This window comes from Pagrus major, chromosome 5 (genome assembly GCF_040436345.1).
Source record: "Pagrus major chromosome 5, Pma_NU_1.0".
NCBI lineage: Eukaryota > Metazoa > Chordata > Actinopteri > Spariformes > Sparidae > Pagrus > Pagrus major.
In genome coordinates this window covers 39,547,866-39,560,099 of record NC_133219.1, presented here as the reverse complement: position 1 = coordinate 39,560,099, position 12,234 = coordinate 39,547,866, and the positions used below count along the sequence as shown (strand labels likewise).

At 42.3% G+C, this 12,234-nt stretch overlaps 1 protein-coding gene across 4 annotated transcripts in view; it reads right to left on the bottom strand.

Moving 5' to 3' along the window:
- The window catches only part of dock5 (dedicator of cytokinesis 5), a 48,918-nt gene that overhangs the window by 25,381 nt on the left and 11,303 nt on the right, over window positions 1-12,234 (bottom strand). For all 4 annotated transcript variants that reach the window (XM_073465854.1, XM_073465855.1, XM_073465856.1 and 1 more), the window contains exons 2-15: window positions 11,001-11,084; window positions 10,753-10,793; window positions 10,616-10,671; window positions 10,264-10,360; window positions 10,026-10,174; window positions 9,305-9,440; window positions 8,727-8,884; window positions 8,230-8,311; window positions 7,556-7,685; window positions 4,516-4,588; window positions 1,908-2,050; window positions 1,619-1,744; window positions 1,372-1,496; window positions 52-150 (exon numbers count right to left, since the gene is read on the bottom strand). In XM_073465854.1, the coding sequence (XP_073321955.1) occupies window positions 52-150; window positions 1,372-1,496; window positions 1,619-1,744; window positions 1,908-2,050; window positions 4,516-4,588; window positions 7,556-7,685; window positions 8,230-8,311; window positions 8,727-8,884; window positions 9,305-9,440; window positions 10,026-10,174; window positions 10,264-10,360; window positions 10,616-10,671; window positions 10,753-10,793; window positions 11,001-11,084 (1,499 nt within the window). The remainder of the gene's footprint in view (window positions 1-51; window positions 151-1,371; window positions 1,497-1,618; window positions 1,745-1,907; window positions 2,051-4,515; window positions 4,589-7,555; window positions 7,686-8,229; window positions 8,312-8,726; window positions 8,885-9,304; window positions 9,441-10,025; window positions 10,175-10,263; window positions 10,361-10,615; window positions 10,672-10,752; window positions 10,794-11,000; window positions 11,085-12,234) is intronic.

The window sequence follows — 12,234 nt, the reverse complement described above, 5'->3', positions numbered from 1 at the left end:
ATGGTGTTGGAAGCACAGGGCTGCACACGTGGGTCCTTGACATTAGCTTACCTTGACTGTTTCATTCCAGCACGGCTGCTTCACCTGGTAGTAAATGACAGACTTGTACTCTGTGATGCCGTCGTAGCCGGCTCCAGGAAATATCGCTTTCTGTCGAAGGTGAAGGAAGAAGGTTAGTTAACATAATAGGAACAATATACAGTTACCCTTTGACGCCTTTGCAACTTGGACACAAAGGCACCTCAGTCTCAGCAGACGAAGATGATGCTAGCAGTCGGTCTCAGAAGAATAAGCTCTTTGTGGCTGTTTCGTATTGATTTTAAATTCCTTTATTTGTTTATAAAGCACTACATGGCCTTGCACCAGACAGTCTCAGAAATGCTTTTGCTTTATAAAGCTGGACGGCCTCCTAGATCTTCACTTCTTCTGTTTTAGCCGTTTCAAAAAGCAGAACTAAAACATTTAGTGATGCTGCCTCCAGCCGTCACGATCCAGCCTTTGGAACATCCTCACAGTAGATCTGAGATGAGCTAGAAATTATTCTATTTTTAAACGTAAACTAAAAACCATCTATTCAGTCTTATAAAGCGTTTTATAATTTTATAGTTTGAGTGTTTATCTTTGGTTTCGGTCATACGTTTCTGGACGTTTCGAGACATTCAGAGGCACGTGTCGTTTTGGAAATTTTAAATTTGAAAAAATTCAGAAGTACATTTGGTTTATGGAACGTTTCGAATGTGAAGCATTCAGAGGCACGTGTGGATTTTAGACGCTTCACATGTGAAGCAATTGGAGGTACACTGTTTTCAGACGTGTCACATGTGTTTTTTGGATATTCACATGCTGTTTTTGGACGTTACACATGTATTTTTTCAGATATTACACTTGTGGTTTTTGAATGTTTCACATGTGTTTAATCAGACGTTTCACATGTGATTTTTCTGATGCTTCACGTGGTTTTGGGATGTTGTACAAGTTTTTGTCAGATGTTTCACATTTGTTTTGTTTTTTCCAGATGTTGTACATGTGGTTTTTGTATGTTTCACGTGTTTTTCAGACATTTCACATGTGAAGCATTCTGAGACTCGTGGTTTTTGGACGTTTCACATCTGAGAAAGTAAATTTCACATGTCACATTTTCATAACGGTGATGATGATGGAAGTGGAACTATCAAGGGAGTCCAGAGGAAAAATCAAGGGATGAAGTCAGCAGGATTCATCATTTGGGGACCATATACGTTGCTGCTATCCAACAGTACAATATTAACAGCAGATTTACAAAAGTTAAAAGAACATGGTGGCACAGTGAGTCACGTTAGATTACATGAGAAAGAATACAGATCATCTGTTGTATTTTCTGATCTATTTTACCTCCATGGGATTGCCCTCATCATCATGCACACTCAGTATGACCTCAACATTTTTCGGGGTCTTCTTTTTACCGCGGTCAAACTCCCCCTGCAGCAAGGTCACGTAAATATCATTCCTCACGTTTCCTGGAGGAAGAACAATACATGGTCAGATTTTATGCACGCCTCTCACGGTTTTGTAAGCAATTAAAATGAACATGACCAAGGCGTTTGTAGAGCAATGCCTAGCAACAAAGACTTCAATCCACCTGGGAGGATGATTTCTGGAAAGCCCATTTTCCTGACGATAGCCGTGCTGCGGTCTACAAAGTGGGGGTAGTCCTTCCTGACTTGGGCGAGATCTCCCGGGAGGAGCTTCAGGGTCACGAACAGCCCTGCAAGCAAACATGCAATGAAATTCAATGAGGCAGACACCGCCAGGACACAGCCTGGAGACTTCTCACACATCATTTATTTCCCTCAAAACAACAAAGGTCAATTTAGAGAGACCCTTGGAAATCACAGGGGAACAGACTGTCTGCGAGCGCTTCATTTTACCCTGGCCTTTGTGATTGACCTCCCGCGTAGCAATGACTTTGTTGAAGACAGCAGTGAGAGGCTCGTTCTCTCCTATGACTCGAGACGGGATGAGTGGAGACATGATGAGCTGCCTCTGACGGATGTACGTTTCCATCGCTATCCTGGGAGAGAAACATCGGGAAGAGAAGAAGACAATATCAGCCGCCGGCCCCTGACAGGTGACAGACAAATGGACAGAAGAGCAGCAAAGGCGACGTGAGGCTCTCTGAATCTCTTAAAAGATGCACCATTATGCCTCCCCACATCCCCATTTACCTCGAGTGACTACCAGAGAGCAAAGTAACACAGTGGGAGTGCTTTACTGAGCTTTATAAAGTGCTCATGTGTGTAATCAGAAGTGGCTAAATCTGATCAAAGACTCATGTTGGATTTTCTCAGTTTCTTTCTGTCAGATGAAAATCGTGACTCTCAAACGCTGTGCAGCTGTCAAATCCACACTTCATTTTCATTTCACAACAGTAAATGCATTTCTTGTTCCTTTCATGCAGAATTCAAATGCACTGTATGAGCATAAAAAATCTAAACCTCTAAGGCCCTGTTCAGACCTGGCAGTAACAAGCATCCCGAGTGACCATCAGATCTCACTACTTGCTCTATATGCAAATAAACACACACATCACAGGGGCAAACGCACACAATGTTACACACAAAAAAAGAAATAACTTTATATAAAACATCTGCCGAATTTACAAGAAGGCCCAAATAATGAAGAATTTGTCAGAGACAGAGTTTCACAACGTTTATAAAGTGTCTCCAACTCAACAACTCACTAAATTGAGACATTTTTAAAGGGAGTCTGGTGACTTTCTCCACGGCCAACAAAGAAGTAGCCTATACTGGTTACTGTTTAGTGTATTTGTAAAATGTGACATGTTTAGCATCGATAAAATGTTTCTTCTTTCATAAATTGAGTGTAAATGGTGAAATCAGTGTAAACAGTGTGTTCAAACAGCTGCTAAATGTTGGCAGGTCAGACTTTAGCACTTTAGACACAGAAGCAGACAGGCTGGTGCAGCCATGCTGCCACAAACTGACACTTTTTACAAAGAAACAAACAACTTACTGTTTTCATTTAATGCTGAATTTACAAGAAGGGGACAATGATTCAGAATCTGTCGTAGTCGTTTCACAAAGTTTGTTCAGTTTCTCCTCATGAAACAACTCTTAAAATCACTACATTTGTTAAGGGAGTCTGGTGATGTTGCGGTTACTAGGTTGAAACAGTGTGTTTGCAAACATCTGCTGCTAACACTGGCAGGTTAAGAGAGCCCAAACATGTCATCTGCATTACAGTGAACCAAGGTAGATCAGATAATTGAAACTGAGTGTTTCTGTGAATGAAGGTGAACAATGTAGACGATTAGATGAAACTGGCATTTGATTGGAGTCGAGGCTGCAGTGAACACTGGACTGGTTTGTTTGGCGTCTGAATGAGACATAAATATGGAAAGAAAATGTCAGTAGACTTTGATGCCACAGTTTTTCAGATAATCGCCAGAAATGATAAGACGACGTGTCATTTTGGGGGCAGTGATGAATCCACTGATGATATTTACTTCTGACTCTCAAGTAAAATGCTTTGACGGCCTTTTGGAGGACAAATTAAAGAGTCAGACAGCATTGTATGGATTGATGTGATGATTGCACTGAATGTTTTATGAGCTGCAACAGAGTTTCAGAAACACTGCTGAATAAAAATATCAGTTTTCTGTTGTTATTTCAAGCTGAGAAATATACACTTTGTTCATTGTTCATTGGAAAATTCATTAAGTGTGACCTTTTTGTCATTAATTTGTAATTATCCAGCGGGAAATAAGTCACTCTGTTAATGAAATATAAATTAATTTGTCAAGGCTGGAAAGCTTGTTCTGTGGTACATTTATCTTTTGTAAAGGAACGCACTGGAGAGCAGAAAATTGCATATCCAGGAAAGTTTTAGTCACTTCCACGGAGGCAACACCACACATGAGCAAACAGAAAGTGTGCTTCAAGTCTGGGTTTAGTACAAAAGCCCTCCAGATACAAAATGCAAACGACTTCTTGTTTCAGGTGATAGAAATGTCGTAAAAATCCACGTTAAATACTTAGAATAATCATTCAAACATTTGATGAGTCCTTAGAAATCCTACAAAAACATGTTTTTGTCTCTGCCTCAGTGAACTGTGACACGGTGACAAGAGACAAAGACAGTTAAACCTCTGAGAAATTTGGTTTAGATGTCAAGACTCAGTCGAGATATTTTTAGGGGTTCCTCCATCTAGAATAAGCAGGTGCTGTGAAAAACGTGGCCTTGAAGCCTGCCTTTGACGAAAAACTAACACTCGGTATTGCAAAAAAGTTTTCATATTTGTCCTTGAAAATGTAGCACTGGAAGAAAAAATTCGAAGTGCATCCTCGAGAAAAGACGTGAGGGAACACAGTGAGCAAATACAGCAGCACAAGTCCTCTTCCAAATGTTTCCCCATTATTTCTGCTCAATTGTGTGATGCTGGAAAAAAAAACAAGGTTGAGCCTGTAAACAGTAGGAGAAGAAGAAGAAGAAGTGTGACAGCATCAAAAGACTCACTGCTGAAAAGGGATGAAATGCTGTTTGTCCTCGTCGTCTGTTTTGCCGTGGGCGACATCCGTAATGTCCATCACTGCAGTGACACAGAGAACATCAGTGAGGCTGCAGACTGTTGTCAAAGATAAGCTCATTTAACAGACGCAAGAACACAGAAAACAGCAAAACAGGGATTTTCTAGTTTTATACTTCTAAAAGTGGACTCCCTATAAGTGTATTTGCTGAGCCAGGTGTTAGATTCTCACTCACCTGTGAGACTGACAGACACAAATGTTTCACACTTTTATTTAAACGTCCTGTTTGTAAGTAGAGACGCTCCAATACCATGTTTTCCTTCCCGATTCTGATACCTGGGCTTTGGGATTAGGCTGATGCTGAGTACCGATCCGATACCAGTACGTTTTCTAACAGCTGTATATACCACTAACCCTGTATGGATGAGATATGATTGCTATCATTGTTGTATGGCTCAGGTGAAACCTCACAGAGACTGATTGCCATACAACATTATTTTACTTTGACAGTCGGTCATAACAGAAAAAGAACAAATAAAGAAATCTCTGAATAAATAATTCCCTGGGGCTCACGTCTGAGGTCCAAATGTCAGTATTAAAGCGGACTGCCTGCACGTCTTTCAGCCCTCACTGTCTCAAAACGTTTGTGGAGAGCCGTTTCGTTGTGCTCTTTCGCGCGATGCGTCTTCAAATGCTTTATAAGGTTGCCGGTGTTGAAACTGGCAACACTGGAAATCACAGCCTTGCATACTGGACATGGTGAAATGTGAAATCAACTTCTTCTTCTCTGCTCTAAAAACAGTAGCTGCCTGTGTTGGCTTTTAGAGCAGTGAAGAAGAATTGATTTCTGGTGTGTAACGTTAAGCAGAGCTAGCGAAGCTAACTGGGAAGCAGCAGGGTCCAGTTTCTATATCACGTGGTATCGGCTCGGTACACAGACTCACGTACTCGCCCGATACCGATACCTACATTTTTGGCAGTATCGGCAGCATTTCAGATACTGGTGTCAGAATCAGAACAACTCTATTTGTGAGAAAAATTGTTCCCAACTTGTCAAACACTTTGGGATGGTAGGTCAGGATGGTCCCCACCTCAAACCTTTCAATAGTGTGAGGAATATATCGTGAGATTAATATTCTGAGTTTTCGTGTTTTCAGCTAACTCATATTTCTTATGATTTTGTTGGGCGTGTCAGTCTTAGATTGGACGGCACAGGCACAACTGTGGCTGCGCGGCGATACACATGATCATTACACCTCTCTGCCAGTGAAGACCGACCCACTTTATCATAAATACACAAAGGTGAGTACTGCAGCTATGGCCAGTAATACATGTAGAGACAGTCGATTCAGAGCGTTTCTATAAAACACCGCTTCTGCTTCTGTACCAGAAGTTTTTGATGAAGCTACTGACAAAGATATTTAATATATTTAAATGTTAATTTCTCAGCCAGCCAGGTGCCGAGGTATTAATATTCAGTGACCCTCCGGATGTTTGATCCATTCTCAGTGGATATAATCATAATACAACAATCAATAACTCTGATTGAGGGCCGAGTTAATGAAATGATAGCGTTATCGTGATATGAGACTATACATCGTGGCATCTGTGCATTACTGATGATTATTAAGACTAATCTGAATTGCTCTTCACTAATATCTTCTAAAATCATTTGTCTTATTATGTGTTATGTAATCATCTGTTCTCATTATACAAACAAGCTGTGGAAATATTTGCTCAGAAGGAAAATAAGATTGCACCACTGCTAAGTCAAAAAAAAAAGAATAATTTATAAAGATTTGAGAATTGTTTATAAATGTCTCATTAATCGACGGGATGTGTAAGCGTTTGAACGGCCTTGGACAAAAGAAAAAGTCCGTCCGGCGGAGGAGACGCTGCGCGGGCGGCTGTAAGCCAGCAAAGCACAAAAACATCATTCGATCAGTCGTCTGTTATCGTTGAAGGCCGCAGGTTTGAAATACTCTGACATCGGAGATAAAAACATGAAGTGATCTCAACAAGGAGAGAAAACTAACTCTCAAACACTGAGGTTCACATTTTATGTAGCATCAGTACTCTGTTTTATCTCCACCTTCCTGTTCTGAATCCTCATTTTCAGTCTGTTTACGCTCTTCTTCTCGTCTCTTCTCCTCTTCCTCTTGTCCTGAGTCATTTCCTCCTTCATCCTCTCCTCTTCCTCAATTCTCCTTCCTTCTTCTTCCTCCTGTCTCCTCTTTTCCTCTGCCAATCTCTCCCGTGCCTCCTCCTGGTGGTGTTTATGGGTGGTTCGCCTATGTTTAATGTTTCTTTTGGGTATAACTTACTGGAGGTTCAGTGAGATAAGATATGATATGAGTGTGTTTGTTTCCCTGCTCTTTGCTTCAGTCCTGCGTGCTGCTGACTAACTCGACGTTTGACTCACAAACCTGACTAATATCTGTTAGATGCTGACCTGTCCGGCACCCCGAGCAACCAACGGCGTTTATCAGAAATCTCAGTGTGCTGATATGTTTTGAAAGTACCGATTAATATTAATATGGATGTACGCTTCTGAGGAGGTTTCAAAGCATCCAGATACGTGTCGTGTAGCGTGTTATAACCTGAACATATCACAGTATTACTTTAAGCCCTGCTCTGAGTTGTTCATTCCACTCATCTCTTTCTTTTCCCCCTAAAATGTGTATTTTGTTTTTCCTGGCTAAGAAGAACGTGGCTTCTGAGTTAAACGCTCTTTCTGACTCTGGTTTCAGTCCATTTGCTGGAACAGCAGAGGGAACCATTTCTCATCAAACCCACTAATCATCTGGCCAAAAACAAAAAAGACGGGCGCTAAACCAATTTCCCAGCGACTCCCTTTGCCAAGGCAGAGTGGAGGCATTTTCTAGGTCATGAAGCAGGTGTTCCCATTTCATTCAGCACATGGATCCTTCATTTTTACACCCCGGCAGAACCATTCACGCACCTAAAACTGCAGAAACGAGGGGGGATTTTTTTTTGTCGGGCTTAAACAAATCTGAAAAGTAGCTCACCAGCCACACCGAACGGCCTCCTCAGCCCTCCCGTGTGTTTCTTGCCCTCTTTGAGCTCCATGCTGCCCACTCTGATGATCTGACACACCAGGAAGAGCCGCTGCCTCATCAGGTCGCTGCTGCTCAGGTCCTGGACAACAAACAAAGGTGATTTATTGTGACACGCTGAGCGATACGGTGCATTACAATCATATGGCCAAAGCTGCAGAGCAGATGGTAAATATTACATGAATGAAATGATGATGAAAGCAGCAGTAAAACCCTCAAACGTATCAGCTTTCTACCATCTATGTGTCTGTGCTTCCTGGATGTTTTGAAGCTAAGCTGCCTCCACTTGTGTGCTTTGAGGAGGTAAATACGACTTTAAACTTTCAGCTCTTTGCCTCGATGAACCGCTCGTTCCTAGTGGCCCACATGGATTCAACACGACGACTTGTTTGCGGGGAACCGCTGCCTCTGTCATTAACATAAACAGCAGCGTTATAATGGAGGCAAATGTATTCAAATTTTCTAAAGACGTGCCGTGAATGTGAGCCATTGATTGAAAAACTTTCAGTAAATTCGGAGGCTTCCAGGAGCAAATTGTCTTCTTTTGTCACAGATTTCAGGCAGCGGGTTGGATTGTTTTAATCCGAAGCGGAGGGAATACAGGCGGCGGGTTGGGATTCAGTTACCGTGAATAGTGCTGGCAGGTTGTTGAGTTTTTCAATTTCTTTAGGCATCCCCATACTGTCCCAGCGCACCAGGAAGTTCTCGCTGCATGAATTCAAATATGAATCACAGTTAGAGATCACATTGTGTCGGGCATCAGGAGGAAATAAAGAAATACAAAACTAAGATACAAACTGCATTATTCTCAGATAAAATACAGAGGCAAGAAGATTTTGCATATTTAGAAAAGCAATAATGAAAGAGCCCAATGATCTGTCTCACAGTGGACACTGACTCCATAGTTTAAACATTTTCGGCCTGCTGGGTTCAGAAATGTAATTCTGCGCCCCGAGACTCCTCAAACAGTTTGACATTTTTAGGACCAGCGGACCGATGCGACAAGACCAACATTAACAGTGACTGAAACGACTTTCTGGCAAAAATTTAATGAGCCCAAAATGACAAATAACTCAGCTCGATACTTAAATGTGGAATCAAGAGAAAAAAGTGCGGCGCGGACCTGATGAATTCGGACTGGTCCGGGTCGTACAGAGACATGAGCAGCTCGGCGTCTTCCCCAATGTTGCAGACAAAGTTCTTCAGGTTCATGAGCAGGCTGTAGGTGTGCACGGTGCTGAACAGAGTCTGACGCCTCATTTCCAGGTTCTGTAGTCGCGTCTGCAGAAAAAGAAAAGGTTCAGGGTCAGAGCACGGACACAGATGTTAGTGGAAACGGAAAGCTACTGTGGAAAAAAGTGACGTGGGGAAAAAATTAGCTCAGTTTTGGGACTTTATTAAGAGTTATCATTGCACGGACACATCCAGCATTGTGATTCACAGTCCGTCTGATATTAATATCAACAAAGCGTTCCTCTGGTGATCAGTCAGGCAGGTTTATTACACACCTATTAACTCTGGGGACAAATTAAAATGAAATCAGGTAGAAAGAGCAAACAGAAACAGGCATGTGTGAGGTGACTGAATGTAAATTACAAAAAGGATAATAATTCAATGACGAGGAGATAGAATTTGTTGGCATCTTTAGCCGGACTATGAATTATATCTCTGGATGAAGCAGATTTAAATCTCAAGTCGTGCCTTCTCTTCTTGTATCCTGTCGTCCACGCTGCGGGAGGCGGTCTCGTGAGCCCGGAACAGACTGACCGTACTGGTCCAATCAGGATCCAGAGTGTTTCCTGCTTCATCTCGCACCACCAGGTCCAACCCCAGAATCCTGAGCATCAAACAACAGCAGTTAAGAGACAATGTTAGATCCTGTTCAGGCCTGGTTTCAACATCCATCCTGAGTGATCCGAACACAGGTGGAAACATTGAGGAAGCACAGAAACACAGAAGAAGAAGAAGAAGAAGAAGAAGAAGACAGAGGAGGAGGAGGAAGAAGGAAGAAGAAGCCACAACAACAGCAGAATAGGCTACTGGTGGAGAAAGTCACCAGACTCCCTTTAAAAATGTCTCAATTTAGTGAGTTGTTGAGTTTGGAGAAACTTTATAAACTTTGTGAAGCGTCAGCGCTGACACATTCTTAATTATTTGGGCCTTCTTGTTAATTCAGCAAATGTTCTACATGAAGTTCAATATGTCTTTGTGTAAAAACATGGCGTCTCTTTGTTGCGGTGATGTGCGTGTTTATTACTGACAGACTTGGAGCTGTCCACTTGTGATCAGATCACTGAGGACAGATGTTAATACCATCTCTGAACAGCCTCTTACAGAAATGACTCAAGCCAATAAAACTTTACAATGGCGTTTATGATATGAGGCAATTTATTACAGTAAAATAAGGAAGCAGGATTCATACCGGTTTCCATAATCAATCTTGGCTGTGACTTTCTTTTTGAGCTCCACAAGGTCATCCTTCGGCAGCGTTCCCGACACTATCTGAGATCGATACTCGATGAGGCTGTAGGCCATCTGCTGCAAACTCCTGAACTGGGTTGTTTTGTTTGCCTGTCAGATGAACACGCTCATGACAACACGTCCTGCACACAAAAATGTATTGAACTGGTGTAAAAACAGAGCAGTGATCAGAGACGTACCACGAAGAGCTTGTGCCATATCTGTGCCCATTCCCTCAGAGTGGCCCCAAGCTCCTGCACCAGGGGGAGATCTGCTGGGATAATTATTTCCTGCTGGCTACCGGCCACAAAAACAGAAAAATAAGTTATTGGCAAAGTGGCTCATCACTCACACATCATGTCATTTAACTTGGACAGACACAACATTTCTATAAATGATAAATAGTTGGGTGGTCTCCCTGCACAGCCAAGAAGAGCATTACTGAATCTTCACTTATGATAATGACGAGAGGGCTGCTGTGTTACCGGCGGGGCTGCGAGCTAAAATCAAAGCGCTTAATCTTCATGTACGTTTACTGATATGTGATCTCACCCTATCCCCTCGACCGTGGCCTCCTTTAGGTGGATGTATGAAGCTGGGAAAATGCCCTGCAGGAAACAAAGAGGTAATCAGTATGTATACATCAGAGGATTGTTTCCTGGATAATAGAGTGCTAATGACGCGCTCACCTTTTGTGACTTCTTACGTAGCGTGTAGCCTCTGTACCAGCCTGAGGAGAGAAATTAATAGAGAACATGTTGGAGTGAGGAGGAGGGGCAGTGGTGACAGGCAGGAGGACATAGTGTTGGACTTGTTTACATTACTATGCGTCGCATATTGAGCGCCGCTCAGTTCAACATTTCACTGAAGCTCCTGTGCCGGCTTGCTGCAGAGCAGGAAGAGGACGGACGTGTCGGGGCCTGTTGAGCTCACTCACCTTCCAATTTCTCAAGTATGTGCACGGTGTCGCCCACCTGTAGACACAGCTCCTGCTCACCACTGGGCTCATAGTTGTAGATCACTGAGGGGACAGAACAGGAGCGTCTCATTAGGAGGAGCACACACAACATGCCATACAAACTGTTTCAGGAACAGTTCACCCAAAAATGAAAATTCAATGAGTGTAATCTAAGAGGCTCAAGATCCCAGATTGATTTAAAAACATGTTATTTACACCCTCTTTAAAGCTGGAATCATCACTGTAGCTGCTAAGCTAAGAGCAAGAGCTTGATCGACGTATAAAGTAGCGGGAAAGGTTCAAACTGAGGTTAAATGCAAGTAACTCAAAAACTGTAGTACAGTAAAATGTGCCACCACTGTGTAATGTGATCTTATATTTGATGTCAGACAATTTAAATGATCTTTTATTTAATCTAATTTCAGAGCGATGTGGAAGACGAGTTGTAATAAGTGTAGGAAAGATTTAAAAAGACTTCATATACACGTTTTTTAAGCCAAAATCTTTGCTGCAGTTGCTGAAATACAAGCGTGGGGTGTAAATAACGTCTTTTTCAAATCAGTTTGTGATCTCGGGGATTCTGCAGACTTGGATCACAGCGGACGAGCTGTATGGAGGACTCAGTAGTCATTGGTCGGTCCTGGCAAAATACTGAAAACCACTTCTGTACTTTCTGTACTTTCAACTACAAAAGATGTCTCCAGGGCCAGATTTTGCCTTGATGACACACACACACTCACACACACTCACAAGGTGAAAACACTGCCAGCCCACACTGTTGCAGCTGGAAACGAGGCTATAACATGACAACGAGGAACGACTTTTCTTTTCTTGGCCCGTAGCTGAGAACAGCAGGACGACTGTATTAAATTAAAATCAAACTTTTTTAGAAACAGGTTTTTGTTTTTATCTCTTCAGATCAGACCTTTAAAAATGCTGTGTGTGAGCCAACGTGCAGCCGGAGAGAAGAGGCGGTGAGAAAGCGCGGCTGGTACTTTTGACTTTGATACTTCAGAAAACCAAACCGCTCCAGATATTCAAAATCGATACGCATCGATATTTTTATCAACACCTGTGAGTTCACCTGCTCCTTTAAGAACAGACTTCAGCCGACAGTTTGACTGATGAGTTTTGTTCCTCCACAAGGTCCAGTGGATTAAAAAAGAAAAAGAAAAACCCAAATCCCTTTCCAATCACTCATTGCACAGAGGAG